The following is a 21546-nucleotide window of genomic DNA, read 5'->3' as shown; positions in this document are numbered from 1 at the left end:
ACATAGATATGTATTTACAGTGTTTTCCATTACGACACTTTTCGTTATACCCAAACTTGAGCCGACTCACTGGGCCCTTCAGGAAAGTTAGATATTGATCAAGCATACTTTCAAACAAACATTTGCTTCAGTAATGGAAGTGAATACAACAAGCATTTGACGTTATGTGTAGGTTTCATAAAAAAATAAATAAAGTAAATAAAACGGTCCTATTGTTAATCCTCCAAATGTGGCATTTTAATCTTATATCTGGATTATGAAAAGTTGTTTTCTGCGGTTATTCACTTTCCTTCATACCTTTACTCCTCTTGGGTGTTTCCTTGGGTACACCATGATTTGCTGAGCCCACATTCTGTGTTTGTTATCCTTTACCACCTCTCATTTGTTTGCAAAAATTCCTGTTGTTCTCTCCCCCCCCCCCCTCCCCATCAGGTGGTGTTGACTATTTCACAGATGATGTGGTGCAGGGATATGGAAGATTGTTTGGAGGGAAATCATGACCACTTTGCAGCCTTGCAGAAATTTGAATACACCAACTTTGATGTAAACTGCAGTAGTTATTTTTTTCCTGAGTACAGTATTTAAAGAAATGAAAACAAATTCTGCTCATTCGGTGTTGAGTGCTCTTGTATTTTTCAGAGGTTAAATGCTCTCGCTGCTTTGGTCAGAGGCAAACTACCGACATTACACCGCAATATCATCACCGCCCTCATCACGATTGATGTGCATGCCCGTGATATTGTGACAGATTTAGTCGGACAGAAGGTGGAGTACTGTGGCATACACACACACATGCACGATCAAGCATCATATTTTTGAGATTTGGCTTGGTGCGCATTTCGTTTATGGCCTGTGGCTTTTCATAGCATTTAATTTCTCAGGATGAGTGGTAACTTGAGCCATTCTTTCTTAGGTGGACTGCAGGACTAACTTTGAATGGCAAAGACAATTACGCTACTACTGGGATCTTGACATGGACAACTGTATAGCCTGCATGGCCCTGTCCACTTACATTTATGGTTATGAATACCTAGGTGCCTGTCCTCGGCTGGTCATCACTCCGCTTACGGTAACATAATGGACTCATGCACAAAATATGTTGTCACGTAGGAATACAAGGCGAAGAGCTGATACAGTAGATCTGTTTGACTGTTGCACCACAGTGTTTTTGGACATGTTAAAGCTTAAATAATAAGTAAGTTGAAGGAGTTGAAATATATGTACTGCAAACAAGCATTGTACTATCAAGTTGCTCTGGATATAGGCTAGACACTGATGAGGTGTATTTCACACGAAAATGAATTTCAGTATGTCCGCAATTTTTAAAAAATGGTTTCTGTGTTTACTCCACATTGTGATTTTGAAAGCAACATTTTTTTAGACTGGGCCTTGATGGTTTCAATGCACATAACTGATTTTGGCATACATTGTACTTGTTGCTTTTCCTTTTGACACTTACCTGACCGACATTTACGAACATGCAGGATCGTTGCTACTTGTGTCTCATGGGAGCCCTCCAGTTGGACTTGGGAGGAGCTCCAGCTGGACCTGCAGGGACAGGGAAAACGGAGACTACGAAGGACTTGGCTAAAGCCTTGGCAATTCAGTGTGTGGTCTTCAACTGCTCTGATGGACTCGACTACAAGGTGCAATGTGATGACCGTTATTGCATTTGGCTATCCTTCGAATGTCAACATTTCCTCTGAAATATGATTTATTTTAAAGGAGAAGGAAATAGGACTTTTATATTTAACATGAAAAGAATACTTATTTAGTTCTGTGAACAAAAGCAAACATTGTCAGAAAATGGCTCTTGGAGAAAAATCCAGATCAATCAGGACAGTTACTACAGTCAAAAAAATTATAAATCGTGGTCAGCACACTTACCAGCAATTCCAGTGGTCAACGAAATTGCAGTTGTAAAGAATAAATGCCAAATGGGATCTGGCTGAGATGTACGAGTCACAGGAAGGTTAAACACAATTTCCAAAGCACTAGAGACATGATGCCATGCTTGAATGGGGAATTCAAGAGGGCTGCGTACAGGAGATTTGCAATCACATGGTTTTGGAGCCCCTTTGCAAGTAGACAACTAAACCAGTTAGCTCTCTTGACTCTGTTTGATGGCACCGTTGCCAAAGCAATCAAGTCTCATGCCATGCTGCATTTCATCATAGTGAACTATCAAATGCTGTACCGGTACTTTGTTGTGTATTTTAGATTTTCCCACAACGTCCTTCCCTTCTAGTTGTCAGGCCAACATAATGCTTGCTTTATGTGTTCATTTATGAGTTTATTAAAATCATAAATTGACATTGGCATCAATTGACAAATACCTATTCACATATTGCCATCAACACACAATTTTTCGAAACTATCTGACATATACTGTCTTCGTATTCCTAAATTGTCAGTTTGATTGACAGTAAACACATTTTTTGCCAATCAATTCATATTAGTACTACAGTAATGATAATCTGGATTTTATTGGAAAAAAAACCCCCACCACGGTGACAACAGGACTGGCCAAATTTCTCATCAGAAAAACAAATTTGTGTCATTAGCACCGTCATTAAAAAAAACAACTATGTATAGTTTAAAAACACATTTTCAGATCACATTACATGTTGAGATAGGAGCCCCTCTTCGATATCAACTCCCTCGTTGGCCAATAAGAGACCAGTCCAGGGTGTACCCCGCATCTCACCCAAAAACACATGCGATAGTCTCGCTTAATCCTGACCCAAATAAGTGCAAGGAGCAGTTTAAAAAAAAAAAAAAAAAAAATGGATTGATGGATGACATTTCCTCTCATCCATTAAAATGGTTAAAAAAAAAGTGAAAAATACATAAAAGGAAAAATTGTAAATCAGTGGATTGTTTCTGCCTGTATATCATTTGAAGATGCAAGAGTTGCCGTTTTGATGTATACTCCCAACCACCTTCACATATTCCTGCTCAGGATGCTCGACAGGTTTTACAGCAAGCATTTAGACTTAATGGCAATTTAGAGTTTCAACATCTACATGAGGAGGAAGGCTGAGTGCCAGGAGAAATATGCATCAGATGCCATCTCTAATATGAAAATATCATTTATGATAATCATCTAAAACAATTGTTGATATTATTTTCGCTCCCTTATTCAATCTCTCCATCAGATGATGGGGCGTTTCTTCAGTGGACTTGCTCAGTCTGGTGCTTGGTGCTGTTTTGATGAGTTTAATCGAATCGATATTGAGGTGTTGTCAGTCATTGCGCAGCAGCTCATAACCATCCGGAATGCTAAAGCTGCGAAGGTATGGACAAATATTTAGAAATGCTACCACAAACAAGATATTTTTGCACCAAGTATCATTTCGGTAGCGTGTGACGACATTCTTTCTTAGATGACAAAGTTTCGATTTGAGGGCCGAGAAATCAAGCTGGTGATGACCTGTGCGGCATTTATTACCATGAACCCAGGCTATGCTGGAAGATCAGAGCTACCTGATAATCTTAAATCTCTCTTTAGGCCCGTCGCTATGATGGTGCCCAACTATGCACTCATTGCTGAGGTAACAATTTTACTTTCTATGCCGGATTTTAACGTTGAGCTACTTATTCACAATATTCCAGTGGAATACAAAAAAAACCCACATTGCCTACCATTTGCTAAACTGCATTTTGGCCTCGGTACCTGTGTTTGTACTTTTATCCCACTTTCTCTCATTGCAGGTGATTTTATACTCAGAGGGATTTGAGTCCAGTAAAACTCTAGCAAGGAAGATGACCCAAATGTACAAGCTGTGCTCTGAGCAGCTGTCCCAGCAGGACCACTATGACTTTGGAATGAGAGCCGTCAAATCTGTTCTTGTCATGGCAGGGTCAGAGAATCACACATTGTCACCCTCCTAAAATAATGACTCAGGTTGTTTTCAGAAAACACAGAAAACTGAACCAAATTCTGATTAGATTCGATTTAAGAATTATTTTATTTTAGGCTACAAATGAGCGATCTGTTTTACAAAGGATGTAGCTGATTTTAGCAAAGGTGTCCAGCATCCTGTGGGGATGCTTAAGGCAAAATATATATATATTTTTTGTCTTTGACTTGGGGCATTATTTTAAGGGGCTGACATCATGGAGTATATAACATCAGTTTTTTTTTTATTTATTTATTTTTTTTGATTGCATGAACACATCTCATGAATAATGCCATGATACTAATTAACTGTCTTTGGAAGAAGTACTAACGCCTTACAAACATAACAAAATTGATCTAGGTTTGCATTTATGCATTACTAAAATAATAATAATAATACGTTGATGTATCGAGTGCCTTCAGTCAAAGTGCTGCCTTCTGTCAAGAGGTGCCATGCAAGCTACAGAAACTAGTCATGCTTGTTGTGCACGTGTGCATATCATCTCATGATCTGCCATCAGGTCTTTGAAACGACACAATCCTGACCTCATTGAGGATGTGGTTCTCATTCGAGCTCTTAGGGATTCCAACCTGCCAAAATTCCTCACAGATGATGCAGAACTGTTCGGGTAATTGTACTACTAGTTTTATTTCATATTTTGTAATGGATAAAAGGTGTTTCTTTCCATTGCCGAATATACAGTGTTTCACTTTTGTTCTACATTTTATTATGTTAGATCCTGATTTCAAAAATGAATTACTGTCATTTTTATTCTTCTAAATTCTACCCACAACGCCCCATAATGATAACAAATGAAACTTTTTTTTAAAATTACTGCAAATGTATCAAAAATAAAAGACAAAGTCACAGCTTTTGTTCAATACTTACACATTTGGCAGCAATTCCAGTCTCAAGTCTTTTTTTTTCTTTAATATGATGCCACACACACCTGCTTGAGCTTTGGGTAGTTTTGCCAAGTCTTCTTTGCAACACCCCTCAAGCTCCACAAGGTTTGAATGGCGAAGCTCTACGTGCAGCCGTTTTCAGTTCTCTGCAGTGATGTTCAATCAGATTCAAGTCTTGGTTCTGGCTGGGCCACTCAAGAACAGTCACAGAGTTATCCTGGAGCCATCTTGGCAGTGTGCTCCAGGTCATTCTCCTGCTAAAAGAGAAACTGTCGCCTCAGGATGATTTCAAGAACACTTTAGAGCTCTTTTAGCTCCATTTTGAGGCTCATGGCATACTCTTTTTATTTGCGAAAAATCTAAAAATGTTGACGGGAGAAAAAGTTCATTTGGGCATGATGCTGTCACATTACAAAATGTGAAACAAGTGAAGCACTTTGAATACTTTGTGTATGAACTGTGTATATTCATTAACTTGCATACAAATCTTGTAGTGGCATCCTGTCTGACCTGTTCCCTGGCGTGGCCATCCCTGAGCATGACTATGGCGTACTGCACTCAACCATTGTGGATTGTATAGTGAAGCGAAACCTGCAGCCTCTGGCCACCATGATTAATAAGGTACAAATGTCAAAGGGAATTATCAACACCGGTTTCTTTTTCAACCTGGAAGGAAATACAGTTTTAATCAGATGGCAATGAATAGTGATGAAACAGTATTCTTGTCATCAGTTTGTATTGTATGAGCTGGCCCAAGCCCTTTCGATTCATACTGCTGGATGGATAGCACTGGTGTTTGCCGCTTATGCCCCTGTGTCTTGAACACTAGGTTATCCAACTGTATGAGACCATGATCGTCCGTCACGGTGTCATGTTGGTTGGACCCACCGGTGGTGGAAAAACCACAGTTTACACCATCCTGGCAGATACGCTGGATACCCTTTATGACTCCGAGTACAGGGAAGACAACCCTTTTTTTCAGCCTGTGAAGACCTATGTTCTCAACCCCAAATCTGTCACAATGGGAGAACTCTATGGAGAGGTACGATGAACGGTGGGGACATCATGGCCTTTTGGCACATTCACCAACTTTCTGTTTGTTTTTCAAAAATAATCTGCCTTAGGTGAACACGCTAACCCTTGAATGGCGTGATGGATTAATGGCGCTCAGTGTCCGTGATGCCGTTGACGACACCAGCGATGACCACAAGTGGGTTATTTGTGATGGGCCAGTTGATGCCCTGTGGATTGAGAACATGAATACCGTGCTGGATGACAACAAGATGCTCTGTCTGGCGAACAGTGAGCGGATCAAACTTTCACCATCTATACACATGGTCTTTGAGGTAACAGCTTTTGCAGAACCATACTTTGACCTGCACCCATCTGATGCATGTTTGTTCTTCCATCATTATGACCAGAGACATTTTAAAATGCCTCTTTCAGGTCCAGGATTTGGCTGTGGCTTCTCCAGCCACTGTCAGTCGCTGTGGGATGGTCTACATTGACCCAGATGAACTCAAGTGGATGCCCTATGTCCAGACATGGCTCAGTGGTCTAGGATCCAAAGTAGGATTGGGTCCAAAATTTCTGGCAAAAAAAAAAAATATATATATATATATATATATATACCTGTATATATACAGTATATGTAAATATTTTTTTCCATAATTCCCCATGTGGGTTATAAAACAAGATAAGCTTTGTTCCCACTGTGCACATTTCATTCCGACTAAGTCTGGTTAGTGTCCCCACTACAGAGTGATATTTGTCGAATAGCATACTACACCAGTGTATACCTGCCAAACATACGCACATTTGCAAAAATGCAAACAAATATGAACCGTAATGAACTAAATCAAACACAGAATTATATATGGGATACTGTTTGTACATTTGCCTTGTGCACCTTTCAAGTTGAAATCTGGCAATTACTTGTATATCCTAGGGGATGCACAAATGTGTCCATCAGGACTGGCTTCTAAACATCCTTGAGCTTTCAGGCCTCCCCTCTACGATTGTGTGGGTTTAGCATCATCAGGTGAATTTGAGACAAGAGAGAAACACTTAGGATCAGGGATTGAAAGCAGTCTCCAAATGCCCCCTTCATAGCGCATGTCTGTGATTTCCAAGCAGAGCTTTACATCATCTGCCCATGGAGGTCTACTTGTCGTTTCTTATCAATGCACTTTGTGTGCTTAGACTTGCTGTTGGACTAAAGCAATTCAGCTTCTTCCTACGTCAAGGACGATGAGTGTGCTTCTTGTGCGCCATATTTAAAAGGAATGAAAGGCACTGTTTTGATTGGGAAAGAATCAAGTCCACTGTGTTCAGGCGTGTCAGGGTGCAAAACCACCTTTTTAAAATCCGTCATGCTGTGCACGCGTCTGCAAAAATACCAACTCAAGATCTAACCTGCCTCTGCGCAGATTTAGACCACACTTCATGCTAGACTTGTGGTGCAGGGTTCGATTCCGGTTCCGGCCTTCCTGTGTTGAATTTGCATGTTCTCCCCATGCGTGCGTGGGTTTTCTCTGGGTACTCCGGTTTCCGCCTACATTACAAAATATGCATGGCAGGCTAATGGAACACTCTAAACTTTCCCGAGGTGTGATTGTGAGTGTGAATATTTGTTCGTCTGTGCGACCTGCGATTGTCTCGCACCAGTTGAGGGTGTACCCCACCTACCGCCCGAAGACAGCTGTTATAGGCTCCAGCACACCCGCAACCCTTGTGAGGTTCAGGAGATGAGAGAATCGATAGATGGATGGATATTTTCAATAGTTTTGCTCACATGAAAAATGGCCATCTGCTCAGTTGTTGATCACATTCAGATGTACTGTAAATACGGGAAACTCGAATATGAAATGTTGATTGTTGGTCGCATATTCCTCTTTTAATGTCAAACCCAAGATATAGAGGTTAACAGATGCTAAAATGACAAATGGAGAGACACTCTTGTTCAGTCACTCTCAATTTCTGGTCATTTAAGATTAAATCAAATATGTACCGTATTTTCCATACTAAAAGGCAAACCTAAAAGCCTTCCATTTTCTTAAAAGCTCACAGTGCGCCTTAAATCCGATGCGCCTTGTGTACGGTCATTACGGTAATATTTCGACCCCAAAATGGCTCCTTGCTCAAGACATGCTTAGAAAGCAGAGTTCAAACTTAAGGCGATCGGTTACGCAGTTGAACATGGAAATAGAGCAACGGCAAGAGAGTTCAACGTTAACGAGTCAATGTTATAACTTGCTGTTGGTTAAGTGAACTGTGTCCCTGCTTTATTAAATAAATTTGACTGACATCTGTTCATTCTGTTGGTATTTGAGTGCAGCTACATCTAATGGATGCATTGTAGATTGCGTCTTATAATGCAGTGTGCCCAATGTATGAAAGAAATTACAAAATAGGCCATTCATTGAAGGTTCGCCTCATAATCCAGTGTGCCTTTTAATGTGGAAAATATGGTAGTGTTATTTACTGCTTTTTTCAATTAGATAGCTTGTTGATCTGTCCAGACAATGTAAATGAAGATTACAAATCTGCCCAAATTTCTAATCTCACTGTAAATATCTGTGTTCTTTTGCATCATGCTGTCCTTCAAGCTTCCAGACTCGGTGAAGACGTTATTGCTTGAGTTATTTCAACTTTACGTGGAAGATGGTCTCCAGTTTATATGGAAATGCTGCATCCAAGCAATTCGCCAGGTGGACATAAGTAAAGTCTGCACTCTTTGTTCGCTGATGGAGGCACTACTGCTCGGCAAAGATGGACCAGACTTTAATATGGTACTTGGTTCTGATGCAATATCCGTAAACTGTTATCAAGGACTGGATAAATACGATGGATATATCAAGTGGTTCATTGCTTGTACTTTGTCCTGTAACATTCCATTCCCTTGTAACATGTTTGGTATGTGTTGGTGCATGGCAGGATTCCAAGCGCCTCACTGATGTACTATGTCAGACCTTCATATTTTGCTACTTATGGGCAGTAGGAGGCAACCTGCCCAGTGGTCACTGGGATGATTTTGACAATTTTGTCAGAGAGCAATTCAAAGACAACAACAATGCCAAGGTACTGCAGAACATATTCACAGGTAGACATGATTGTTATAAATTGGATTGAACTTTTATTTGGTAATTTGAAAGAATATGTTTATTGTTTGTTGTTTTCATGTGCAGAACACTGCTTTTGTAAAAGAACCAGGCAAAAAGATCTCTGTTGGTAAAAAGGATGTGCGCCTCAACCTGAGAGCAAATAGAAATAAAGGGTAGTTTCCTTTATTTGATAAAACAAAGGCTGAGCATGCATGGTTTGAAATTTTACTCAATTTCAATAAATTCAGATGATGTAAGAATGGAGACTATATCGAATATTTGAGCAAAAAAAGTGACAGTGTATGCTTTACAAAGTGCGTGTCAAAGTTTACTTAATGAAGAATATTTTGTACCTTTAAGTGTTTGCATGTGTTTTAGTTGTTGCATTTTCATTTTGTCTTGATAGCTTCCTACCAATGGAGCCCTCTGGGATGTGTTCATCAACTTCAGCAAGAATTCTTTTGTCCAGTGGGAGAAAATAATTCCATTATTTTCATACGACAGTGAACAAGCCTTCTTCGAGATGTTGGTTCCCACTGCCGATACCGTTCGCTATGGCTATCTGATGGAGAAACTGCTCTCAGTACGCCATTCTGTCCTCTTCACCGGTTCCACAGGAGTGGGGAAGGCAAGTAGTATCAAAAAATATATATAGTAAGTATACACTGTTTCAGAGGTAGACCAGATCCAAAAGGGTAATTGTTATTTTGGTTGTATTTTTATGACGACCACAACTGTTTGCCTTGTACTTAAACCAGTGGGCATTTGGCTTGGTTCCCAGCAAGTCTGTATTGCATCTACTGCCGTTTTGTCATTCCTCAGAATTCTCTCCACTTTATAGTGGATGCAGAATGCAAAGATCAAAGAAATGTGTGTGATTTAAAACGGTGGGGTTCCCACAGATTCTTAAAAAGTCTTGTAGAACATTGAATCTATGAATCAAAAAGCAAGGCCCTGTTTGTCAATAAATGTATTAGATCAATCTTTCAAAAGTGTTCAAACACAACAAAATCTCAAAACAAATGAACACTCTTAAAAAAATAATTTATGGAATAACTCATGATTCCTGCAATTGGCTGACAAATTACCGTACATTTCAAATGGATTTAATAAGTCGCAGTCAGCCTTGAATTGAATTGCCTTAAGCCAGGGGTGTCAAACTACTTTGGAGTTACATCTTCCCTCGGAGGGCCTTTATGACAATGAAACCAAATAAATGTTTCATTGTCTCATCGTATTATTACCTGTACACAACAAATTGCTGGATTACCACTTTTGAAATCAGTCAAGTCAACTATAATAGTTTGTTTGTGAGTGAGTGTAAACAGGGAAACAAAATTATTGCAAAATCTCAATGCTCTTTATTGCACATGACAATTTGACATGTATTTAGCAAGTATCATGGAAGTTGACTGACATGATTTGCTTTTACGGGCCACATAAATTGAGGGCCACTTAATTGAACGGTGTTTGTTTGTTTTTTCTTCTTTCTGCCTACATTCTTGCTGCTGGAGGCTGTAAATTTCCCCAGTGTGGGACAAATAAAGGATATCTTATCTTATCTTATCTTATGTTATAAAATGACGTGGTGGGCCGGATTTGGCCCCCGGGCACCTGTGCTTTAAGCCATGGGAACCCTGAACGATGTTGTGTCTCTTCCAGTCGGTGATAGCTCGGGGCCTTCTCAACAGTATTCAGGAAAGTCGTGGCTACATTCCTGTCTATATCAACTTCTCCGCTCAGACATCTTCTGCCCGCACACAAGAAATCATTGAGTCTAAGCTGGAGAAAAAGAGGAAGAACATGCTTGGTAAATAGTCCACTGATTGTGATCCATTCAGAAAAAAAACATGATAACAGTTTTACAACCACTAGTATCTTCACTTTGTCTATTCCCACAATCATTTGTTTAATTGCAAGCCACATGTTTATTTTCACTTGCGTATCCCCACTCAATCGAAACGTATTCTTTGTGATCTCTTTTCACTCGTTTCACTGACCTCGTTTCCTAATCCTGTTCCTTCTCACTTGCGCAGGTGCGCCTAAGGACAAGAGGATAGTGGTGTTTGTGGACGATCTGAACATGCCCAAATTGGACAGTTATGGCTCTCAACCCCCTATTGAACTTCTACGTCAGTTCCAGGACTTCTCTGGATTTTATGACAGGGAGTTTTTCTTCTGGAAGGAGATACAGGTACGCTATTGTGCAAATACCATGTGAACAACTTTATAGAAATGATTGTGCCTGTAGGCATGTGCTAAATAGTCAGCATGGTGAGAGACAGTTTATTTCATGTCCTTTAGAGGACAAAAGGGTATCTTATCATTAATGAAAAAAAAACTGTTGCCAAGTTTCTACACAAACTTCAATCTTTGTAACTTCAAAACTGAGCTTATTTACATGCATAAAAAATATCAATTGATAATGTGGAAAGAAAACAAGAACCTTGAGAAGTGGAGAACGTAAGAGGTCATGTTTCTGTTCAATGGAATGCCATGAACAAAAAATCAACTATGGTTGATTATTGAAAGAAAAAAAAATGCAGAGCCTGTTTCCCTGCCTTGGCACTTGACTCACTTTCTTCTCCAGGACATGACAATCGCTGCAGCATGCGCTCCACCAGGAGGAGGACGCAACCCTGTGACCCCCCGTTTCATTCGCCACTTCAGCATGCTTTGTCTGCCCACACCCTCAGAACAAAGCCTCAAACAGATAATCATTGTCAGGATACACATCACTCAAGCACACTCATAAGGTACTTCACTCTGCTGATCTTTTTTTTCTTTCCCCCCTTGGCTTTCCTCCAGGCGATCTTGTCTGGTTTCCTCAAAGAGTTTCCCCAACCCGTGAAGGACTGTGCAAAACAGATCGTGGATTCAGCCGTGGAGATTTACAACCGCTTAAGTGTGGATCTGCTTCCCACTCCAGCCAAGTCTCACTATGTCTTCAATCTCAGGGACCTCTCCAAGTGTGTCCAGGGTGAGCATTGCGTATGCGTAAATACATCCTTGCCTACAGTTGTATGCATACATTTTCCGTGTAAACGTGTAGGTATTGTTGTGTGCTTGACTTATCTGGAGTCATTCCCAAAACCATGGGAAATTTCTAGCCGCAGTGCCCCTTTGTCCAATGCCATACCTTGTCACAATATCTCAATTTTGTTTTTCGTTGTGAGTAAACGGCTTCGGGGCGCGGCACATCCTCAATTGATGACAGCTGGCTTCGTCGGCGACACTGGCACTTGCCTCTGGCGGGTAACATTCGCTGACTTGAACGTTGTCAGAGATGAAACGCTACTGTTGACGCTCCTGTTGATTTTTTCATTCCTTATAAAGTATTTTTTTCTTCATATAAATGTATTTGTAATCAACAAATTTATACTGTATTAGATGTTCATGTTTTTACATTAATCAATGTTCATACGACCTAGTTGGCGGCCATTTTATTGGAAATGGTTACAATGAACTACCATCATGATGTACAGATTCGTCATATCCCTCAAAGCATGTTGTAACGAAGATTGACTGTATAATAATTTTGCAGCACAGTGGACGAATGGTGAGCATGTGTGCCTCACAGTGCAAAGGTACAGGGTTCGATTGCGGCTCAGGCCTTCTTGTGTGGAGTTTGCATGTTCTCCCTGTGCCCGCGTGGGTTTCTCTGGATACTCCGGTTTCTATCCACATTCAAAAACATGCATGGCAGGTTAATGGAACACTCTAAACCAGGGGTGTCCAAAGTCGGTCCTCAAGGGCCGCTGTCCTGCCTGTTTTCCAGCTTTCCCAGGAGCAACACACCTGATTCAAATCATCAGGATGGTTCTAATGCTGCTTCAGAGCTGGCTGATGAGCTGATCATCTGAATCAGGTGTGTTGCAGCGGGAGAGACGGAAAACAGGCAGGACGGCGGCCCTCCAGGCCCAAAGCTGGACATGCCTGCTCTAAACTGTGAGCGTGACTGGTTGTTCGTCTATGTGTGCCCTGTGATTGGCTGGCAACCAGTTCAGGGTGGACCCCGCCTACTGCTCGAAGAGAGCTGGGTTAGGTTCTAGCCACACCTGCAACCCTTGTGAGAATAAGCAGATTATAATATGGATGAATGGAGAATAATACTAATATAAAAAACAAGGGGAATAAGAGTTTTGGCTTCGTCTTGAAAGCCTTTGGTGGAGCCAAGCGATCTTACTGGCCTCGGATGTACGGTTGTGCCGATATGAAGTCTTCTCTCACTGTCTTTTTTTTCCAGGCATGCTGCAATGTGAAGCAAGTCAAGTGCGAGATAAGACTCAGATTTTTCGTCTGTTCTGCCATGAATGTCAGCGGGTTTTCCATGATCGACTCATCAATGGCCAAGACAAAGAGTATTTTAACACAATTGTGTGTGAGACAGCCAGTAAGGACAGTCTTACTTCATACGCGACCCCAATTCTTGTTTGAAACGTGCAAATATCAAGAGTCGGATCATCATTATTCTACATGTTAATATGTCACCTTTGACTCATGTCTCTTTTGTTTAGCCAAATATTTTGGGATTAACTTGGATCCCTCATACTTTGTGAATGAGCCCATCATATTTGGGGACTTCATCAAGGTATGATTCTTAACACCGATTCCTATCCTTTCGATTCCATCCATTTCAGAGTGTGTTTATCACTTGATTAGTTCGGGTTTTGAAATGAATTGATATGAATGATAAAACTTTTACATGTTGTACTGCTAATGCTTTACATACATACAGCATTTAAACAAGTCACTGTCATGTAGAGATGAATATTTATTTTGGAACAATTAATTAAAAGAATTTGACATAGAGCAAATGTAATTGATGTGGAAAAATTGCCAAAAAAGCCAGATGAACACACACACACACACACACACAAAATCTCATAAAATTACAGATGGGGGAGATCAGCTCATTCCGAGTCACCAAATTGTGTTCCGTTTTTGAGGGACATCAAGTTTTGCATCCATTATTCAGCTCAACAAGTTTTGCCTTTTAGGTGGGTGCAGAAAAGGAAGACCGCCTGTATGAAGATCTTACAGACCTGGATAAGATCCAATCTGTTCTTCTGGACTATTTGTGTGACTACAATATGACTTACTCGAAGGAGAGCAAGCTGGTATTCTTCCAGGATGCAATTGAGCATGTTTCCAGGTACTTGTGCTCAAGCACTCCCCCTAACACTGATCTTGTTTGTGTCTTGGGCCCCAAAATTTATAGATATCATACTCGTAAAACCGTAATCTAAAAACATTGATACGGATGCACTGCAACTCTCATCATGATTCTATCCAACAACATGATTTTATTGAATGCATACATAAAATGCAAGATTGATTTTTAATTTTACTGTCTTGTGTTGTTGTATGAATTATTTTTGCTCCATGTACAGCACTTTGTATATCGCGGTGGTTGTTTTAAAGTGCTCGATAAATACAGTTGAGTTGAGTTGACCACGTTCATACTTGAAATGCAGACACCTAAACACTTACAGTACTATGAAAAAGTGTTTGCCTGATTTCTGTGTTATGTTTGCATGTCAGTTAATCAATCCTATTTTAATATCACACAGAGACTACCCAAGGAAATGCTAAATACAGTTTCTAAATGCCGATTTAATTTATTATGGCACCAAAAAAAATAAAAAATCTCAAACTTCCTCTCCCCATGTGAAAAAGTAATACCCCCCACCCCCAACCCTCTTGTTAAATCACAAAGTAACTGTGACTAACAACAGTTTTTGGAAAGCCGAGTTCAATTTCACAGGCAACATTCTTGCACCATATTTGTTGAATCAAGAAATCTTTTAAATAGAATCTGTCAGGCAAAGTGAAGTGTGCTGAAAGATCTCAGGAAACAAACGCATCATGCCACAATTCGAAGAAATGAAAATAAAAGTTATTGAAATCCATCAGTCTGGAAAAGGTTCTAAAGCCGTTATAACCAGCGAACCACTGTCAGAGCCATTATCCACAAATGGAGAAAACTGGGAACATTGGCAGTCATTCCCAGGACTGGTCGACCAGCTCAAATTACTCCAAGAAAGCAACAACTCATCCAGAAGTTTGCAAAAGACCCTTAGAACAACATCCAAAGAACTCCAGACCTCGCTGCCTTCAGTTCAGGTCAGTGTTCATGACTCTAAAAAAAGACACTGGCCAAAAATGGCATCCATGGGATGTGAACGACTGATCACCAACTATCGCAAACGCTTGATTTCAGTTATTGCTACCAATGGTGGCACAAGCCATTAGTAGGTTTAGGGCGCAATTACTTTTTCACATAGGGACAGACAGGTTTGGATGTTCCTTTTTTGTGCCTTAGTAAATTAAATTGGCATTTAGAAACTGCATTTTTTTTTTTATTTCCTTGGGTTGTCTCAATGTGACATTAAAATTGGTTTGATGAAAAGTGTGACAAATATGCAAAGAACACAGAAATCAGGAAGAGGGCAAATACTCTTTCGTGGCACTGTAAACATCATTTTGAACCAGAAAGACCGCTAAGACTGAGTTTGCCGATTACACGTTTTAGAATCGCTCGGATGGTTCGCCTGGAGCGAGGCAACGGCCTACTGGTAGGAGTGGGGGGCACAGGCAAGCAGTCGCTCACCCGATTAGCATCTCACATTTGTGACTACCAATGCTTTGAGATTGAGCTCAGTCGAGGCTATAACTACGAAAGCTTCCACGAAGACTTGAGAAGGCTCTACAGAATGGCTGGGGTGGAAAGGAAGGATACTGTCTTCCTCTTTACCGATACTCAGGTATGACGAAAAAGAAAATCGTGAAATTATGCACGTCTTGAGCTGTGTCTGCTCACCTGCATATTTAAGATTGTTGTGGAGGAGTTTTTGGAGGATATCAACAACATGTTGAACTCTGGTGAAGTGCCCAACCTCTTTGAAAAAGATGAGCTGGAACAAGTACTAGCTGCAACCCGCCCGAAAGCCAAAGAAGCTGGAATCAGTGAGGAGAACAGAGATGAGGTAATCATATGCGCACACTGCAGCATAGAAATATTTCAATCATTCTGTAATGACAGATTCAATTGTTCGACAAATAATTCACTATGTTAACATGCAAACGGATGATTTCAAATTAGCTGGGAAGGTGATCTTTAGCAAATAATTTACTCGTTGATATGAAATCTTGCACATACTGCACAGTAGTTCTTTGGACCGTAATAAAGGGCGGAATAAGGATTTTGGGCGACAACTTAGATGTCCCTATACAGAAGTGAAGTATAGTGTTTCTTTTTTACTCCTTTGATAAATCCAACGCATTTCGACGTTCAAGGTGGGCATTTTCCGTGACATGCCCTCGAGTTGAAAAATGTTAAACTTGAGAGGTGTCGTGGTGATGTCAGAAGTTCCATTCAAGAGGAGAAGGGATTGGTGCCATCGGTATAACTGCTTAAATTTGTGTTGATCATGATCATCGTTTGGGATCATGTGACCATTCAAGATGGTCCTCCGAGACAGATTCAAGTGATCTTGAATCCGAAAGCGAGATTGCATCGCCTTGTCCCATTTGTGAAAACCCGCGCAGGCACAGGGAGAACTCCACACAGGAAGGTTGGGGCGCGGAATAGAAGCCATGACCTTTAAACTGTGAAGTGGACACGCTAACCAATTGATCACCGTGCTGCCCAAGCATTATTTATATGGTTATATAAAAAGTTGTTTGAGTTGTTTGTGAGGTGAAAAACTGGGTTATAATTGTTCATTGATTGTTTCGTGTTAAGGCGGTCCGGTAGTCCAGTGGTTAGCACGTCGACTTCAGAGTGCGGATATACCAGGTTCAATTCCAGCTCCCACCTTCCTGTGTGGAGTTTGCATGTTCTCCCCGGGCCTGCGTGGGTTTTCTCCGGGTACTCTGGTTTCCTCCCACATTCCAAAAACATGCATGGCAAGCTGATTGAACACTCTAAATTATCCCTAGGTGTGAGTGTGAGCGCGAATGGTTGTTCATTTCTGTGCGCCCTGCGATTGGCTGGCAACCGGTTCAGGGTGTCCCCCGCCTGCTGCCCGAAGACAGCTGGGATAGGCTCCAGCACACCCCGCGACCCGAGTGAGGATAAAGCGGTTCGGAAAATGGATGGATGAATGAATGAATTACTGTACTCGAAGCCACCTCCTTTCTTCAGACTTGCCCTCCACTGCAGACTCAAATTAAGACAAACTTCCGACAGCTCATCTATTCTGAGACAATCACTCAATGGAACATTTGCAAATTACAAATGAATGAATGAATGTTTCGTGTTACACAGCTCTGGAACACATTTAAATTGAATTACATCAGATTAGAAAGATGACTGAAAAGGTGATTTGATATCATATCTCGCACCGTAACTATGTGGCTTTTTCAAACATTGTTGTTGTGTGTATGTGATCTTCAGGTGTTTCAGTATTTTATCTCTCGTGTACGAGAGAAGCTCCACATTGTGCTGTGTATGAGTCCAGTCGGTGATTCCTTCAGGTCTCGCTGTCGCATGTTTCCCTCGCTGGTCAACTGCTGCACCATTGACTGGTTTGTGGAGGTATGCAGAAAATCACTCTGCCATTTTCTGGCCACAGCAATTCATGTTTCTCAAGAAAGAAAGATACTTGACAGAGTTTCTGTAGCACTGTAACTGGAAATGAGAAACAAACATAATGTGCATGTGAAGTTTCTCTCTCTCTCTCTCTCTCTCTCTGTCTCGCTACCCCCCCCCCCCAATATATCCATTGATCCTTCTATTATATATACCGAGAGAGAGTGAGAGAGAGAGAGAGAGAGCACATCATGGATTTTGTAGGGGTATTTCCTTTGGTCTCTTTACCTGGTAAAATGCATGCTCGATAGGGTTTAAGTTGAGAGATTAATTTAGCCCTGTGAATAAAGGCATTTCTTGCTTTGCTGGTTATCTTACTGCATGATCACCCAATCATTTTGGCTGTATTTTGTTTACATTGGAGATAAAATGTTTCTGGAGACTTCAGGTTTCATTTTGTTGCTGCCATCATGTTTTACATTACAAGACTCGTGAGCCTGCCTCAGAAGAAGCCATGCAAGCCCAACTCATGACAGTAACTCTATTGGGTTTCACAGATTATCCTGTGATTTACAATAACAGAGGTTCCACCTCTAAGTGGAAATGTAGCCTGCACATGCAAAACCCAAATCTGCTTTCTTATAAGTTGTGTGTCATTTCCATCTATTCTCCTTTTTTTCAGTGGCCCCGTGAGGCTCTACTTTCTGTCTCTCAAGCCTTTTTCCAGAATGTGGACTTTGGTACGGAGGAACTCAAGCAGAGCTTCTCAGATTTGTGTGTGGAAACACATGTCAGCGTCTCTGTCATGGCTGAAAGATTCTTCTCAGAACTGAGACGTCGCTATTACACCACGCCCACCTCCTACTTAGAACTTATCAACCTGTACCTGTCCATGCTAGACAACAAGAGGCAACAACTAGTGCTTGTAAGGCCAAGTTCAAAAAAATGAATGGAAAAATGTCTCTTGAAAATAGCGAAAATTTGTCAATTGAAGAGTTACGCCAATATAATATCAGGTCAGTTAATTATTACACTGCCATGTTCATATTTATTTTTATATAGGCAAGGGACCGTGTGAAGAGTGGTCTGACTAAGCTTTTGGAGACCAATGAGCTTGTGGCCACAATGAAAGTGGACCTTTCTGCTCTGGAGCCACTTCTCAAACAGAAAAGCATTGATGTCGATGCTTTAATGGAAAAATTGTCTGTTGACCAAGAGAGTGCTGATGAGGTATTTTATACCCTTTAATGAAGGTGCCATGGAATATATAAATTGTCGTATGCAACTTTTAGCTTATATGATGAATGTATCTTTTGAACCGTGCAGACACGTAGGGTCGTGAAAGAAGAAGAGGCAATAGCAAAGGTCAAGGCTGAAGATACTCAGGCAATAGCTGATGATACCCAAAGAGACCTGAATGAGGCTCTGCCTGCCCTGGAGGGTGCGAACCAGGCTCTTAATGCTCTGGACAAGGCTGACATTTCTGAGCTCAAAGTGTTCACCAAACCTCCTGACATGGTCATGACTGTCATGGAGGCTGTCTGCATCCTGCTCAACTGCAAGTTTGTGTGCTTCTCTCTCTCTTAAAAAAAAAAAAAAAAAAGCTAAATTGCAGTAACAATATGACAAGAGAACTAAAACCAACCTTTAACATAAAGTGACAAATGAAATGAAAAATGCTGCTACTCTACTTACCGTACATTTGACAGTTAGTTCTGTTTCAGTCCTTTGCTGAAACCTAATGTATTTTAATGGCAGTTTAGATCAGGTATGCTGTTTTTGTTTTGCTTTTTAATCCAAAGTGATTGAAGAACAACTAATGTCACAATCATAAATACGTGGTAGTACGAACCACAGGCCACTTAAAATTTTCTGTCATAAATTGACATTATTTTGAATGTGTTGAATTGCATTTTGAGTTTTTTTCCTCGCACAGACCGGACTGGCCCAATGCCAAAAAGTTACTGGGTGATTCCAATTTTACCCGATTTCTGACTGACTACGACAAGGACAATATTAAGCCTCAAGTCCTCGCAAAGCTGCAGAAATACATTAACAACCCGGACTTTGTACCCGATAAGGTCTGTTGGCATTTTTAATCCCAAATATTTTTTGTGCGATTGTTTTGAGTGGAGGGATATTGGCTTTGATAAAAGTAGCACTACACAGTGTCACAGAGGGAATGAAGTTCATTAATGGCTTCTCGGTTATATACATGTCACTAAAATATACCTTTTCAATTTGGAAGTTAGTGAGATTTCATCGTTCATTTATGCCCTTATCTTTTTGTTTGACCTTTAGGTGGAGAAGGTCTCCAAAGCATGCAAATCTATGTGTATGTGGGTTCGGGCTATGGACATATACTCCAGAATCCTCAAGGAAGTTGGTCCAAAGAGAGAAGCATTTGCCAAGGCACAGGTAAGCAAATTAGTGTGCAGTCTAGACATGCCCAATCCCAATGGGGCTGCATGCACTCAGTGACTATGTTTACATGTAGTCAAATAACCCTTTCAAAATGTGAAGATTAGCAAAATGTCGCTTTCCCTAAATATGCTCATCTTCCACCTGAATAAGACCCCGGGTCAAGGCATGTGCAAGGAGCATACTTGACTTCTTCAGGCGGCCCGGTGTCTGAGTGGTGAGCGCGTCGACCTTACAGTGCAGAGGTTGTGAGTTCGATCCCGGCTCCGGCCTTCCTGTGTGGAGTTTGCATGTTCTCCCCGTGCCTGCATGGGTTTGCTCCGGGTACGCCGGTTTCCTCCCACATTCGAAAAAAACATGCATGGCAGGATGATTGAGCACTCTAAATTGTCCCTAGGTGTGAGTGTGAGTGTGAGCATGACCGCGGATGGTTGTTCGTCTCTGTGTGCCCTGCGATTGGCTGGCAACCGGTTCAGGGTTCGGCCTACTGCCCGAAGACAGCTGGGATCGGCTCCAGCACTCCTCGCAACCCTTGTGAGGATAAAGTGGATCGGAAAATGGATGGATGGCTAAGACCCCTGGGTGACTCTTTTTCTAATCCGAATATGCGCTTATATAAATGCGTATCATAATATCTCCATTGAAAGGAACATTGGTTTGTGTTCTTCTTCTGCACATGCTCTATCCAGAAGGAATGTTGGTCTTTTGAGTACAGGAACTACTTGTAAGCGTGGAATCCACAGATTTATATGTGTTGAACAACTGGCCCTTCGGGGTGGAAACCAAAGGGGGGCAATCTTTCGTTGCCACTGTTACTGACAACTTCTGTTCGGTTTTCACTGAAAATACTCATATCATTGCGTGTTTTACTCTAGGATCCCTGTACGGTGTGAAGAACAAACTTCACTGTCTGCATCGACCATTCAGAGTACATTATCTCAGTGTCATGCATCCTGATTTACTGAGATTAGATTTACATTTTGCAGAGAATTTTGTCCTGATGGGCTTTTTAATTTAATTTCATGGTTGAGGGTTTGCAGACGAATCTTTTAAGATAAGATAAGATAAGATATCTTTTATTAGTCCCACACTGGGGAAATTTACAGCCTCCAGCAGCAAGAATGTAGGCAGAAAGAAGAAGAAAAAACAAACAAACACCGTCCAATTAAGTGCAATATAAATACAAAATGGATAAATCGCAGTGCTATTTACAGTTGTTTTAGTAGCACTCAGCGATATACCTGATACAAGAACATTTCTAATAATATTACTTCATATGTAATGTGCATGTAACGTTTCTCCCAGACTTGTTGGTATGCCACACACTGCATCATTTTCTACCTAGAGACAGAAAATAATGTGAATACGCCGCAGTCAAATCAGTTTATTCAAGTTAGTCGAGCTTAGCGAGTGCCCGTGCAAGATGGCCACAGGTGGATTCGCTTCTTGCGTCGGCGAGTAAGTGGCATTGTTTAAGAAGCGGTAATTACGTATATATGTGTCATGAGGTTGTCTGTGCGTCACGGTTAAGATGGAGGTTTTCCAATTAATGACAATTACATTGTATACGAGAATAATCTTGTCTGCTCACGCATGTGAAGAGGTTATTTCTTATATTTCAGAAGTCGAAATTTTCACCTTGACCCGAATATTGACGGCATGTAAAGTAGTCACTTCAA

General features: G+C 41.0%; 1 protein-coding gene across 1 annotated transcript in view; it reads left to right on the top strand.

Moving 5' to 3' along the window:
* The window catches only part of dnah6 (dynein, axonemal, heavy chain 6), a 47845-nt gene that overhangs the window by 10292 nt on the left and 16007 nt on the right, over positions 1-21546 (top strand). The window contains exons 27-56 of the mRNA XM_086119663.1: positions 433-543; positions 640-765; positions 914-1069; positions 1485-1646; positions 3159-3296; positions 3387-3554; positions 3715-3863; positions 4423-4530; positions 5302-5428; positions 5637-5849; positions 5932-6153; positions 6254-6376; positions 8416-8598; positions 8744-8887; positions 9317-9538; positions 10573-10720; positions 10947-11104; positions 11501-11632; positions 11719-11890; positions 13157-13303; positions 13428-13501; positions 13911-14065; positions 15446-15677; positions 15747-15899; positions 17312-17452; positions 18129-18371; positions 18509-18676; positions 18773-19008; positions 19383-19527; positions 19748-19864. Coding sequence (XP_085975789.1) covers positions 433-543; positions 640-765; positions 914-1069; positions 1485-1646; positions 3159-3296; positions 3387-3554; positions 3715-3863; positions 4423-4530; positions 5302-5428; positions 5637-5849; positions 5932-6153; positions 6254-6376; positions 8416-8598; positions 8744-8887; positions 9317-9538; positions 10573-10720; positions 10947-11104; positions 11501-11632; positions 11719-11890; positions 13157-13303; positions 13428-13501; positions 13911-14065; positions 15446-15677; positions 15747-15899; positions 17312-17452; positions 18129-18371; positions 18509-18676; positions 18773-19008; positions 19383-19527; positions 19748-19864 — 4773 coding nt within the window. The remainder of the gene's footprint in view (positions 1-432; positions 544-639; positions 766-913; positions 1070-1484; positions 1647-3158; positions 3297-3386; positions 3555-3714; positions 3864-4422; positions 4531-5301; positions 5429-5636; positions 5850-5931; positions 6154-6253; positions 6377-8415; positions 8599-8743; positions 8888-9316; positions 9539-10572; positions 10721-10946; positions 11105-11500; positions 11633-11718; positions 11891-13156; positions 13304-13427; positions 13502-13910; positions 14066-15445; positions 15678-15746; positions 15900-17311; positions 17453-18128; positions 18372-18508; positions 18677-18772; positions 19009-19382; positions 19528-19747; positions 19865-21546) is intronic.

This window comes from Hippocampus guttulatus, chromosome 9 (genome assembly GCF_054856545.1).
Source record: "Hippocampus guttulatus isolate MCC_2025c chromosome 9, RoL_Hgut_1.0, whole genome shotgun sequence".
NCBI lineage: Eukaryota > Metazoa > Chordata > Actinopteri > Syngnathiformes > Syngnathidae > Hippocampus > Hippocampus guttulatus.
This window is presented reverse-complemented; position numbering and strand designations above follow the sequence as displayed.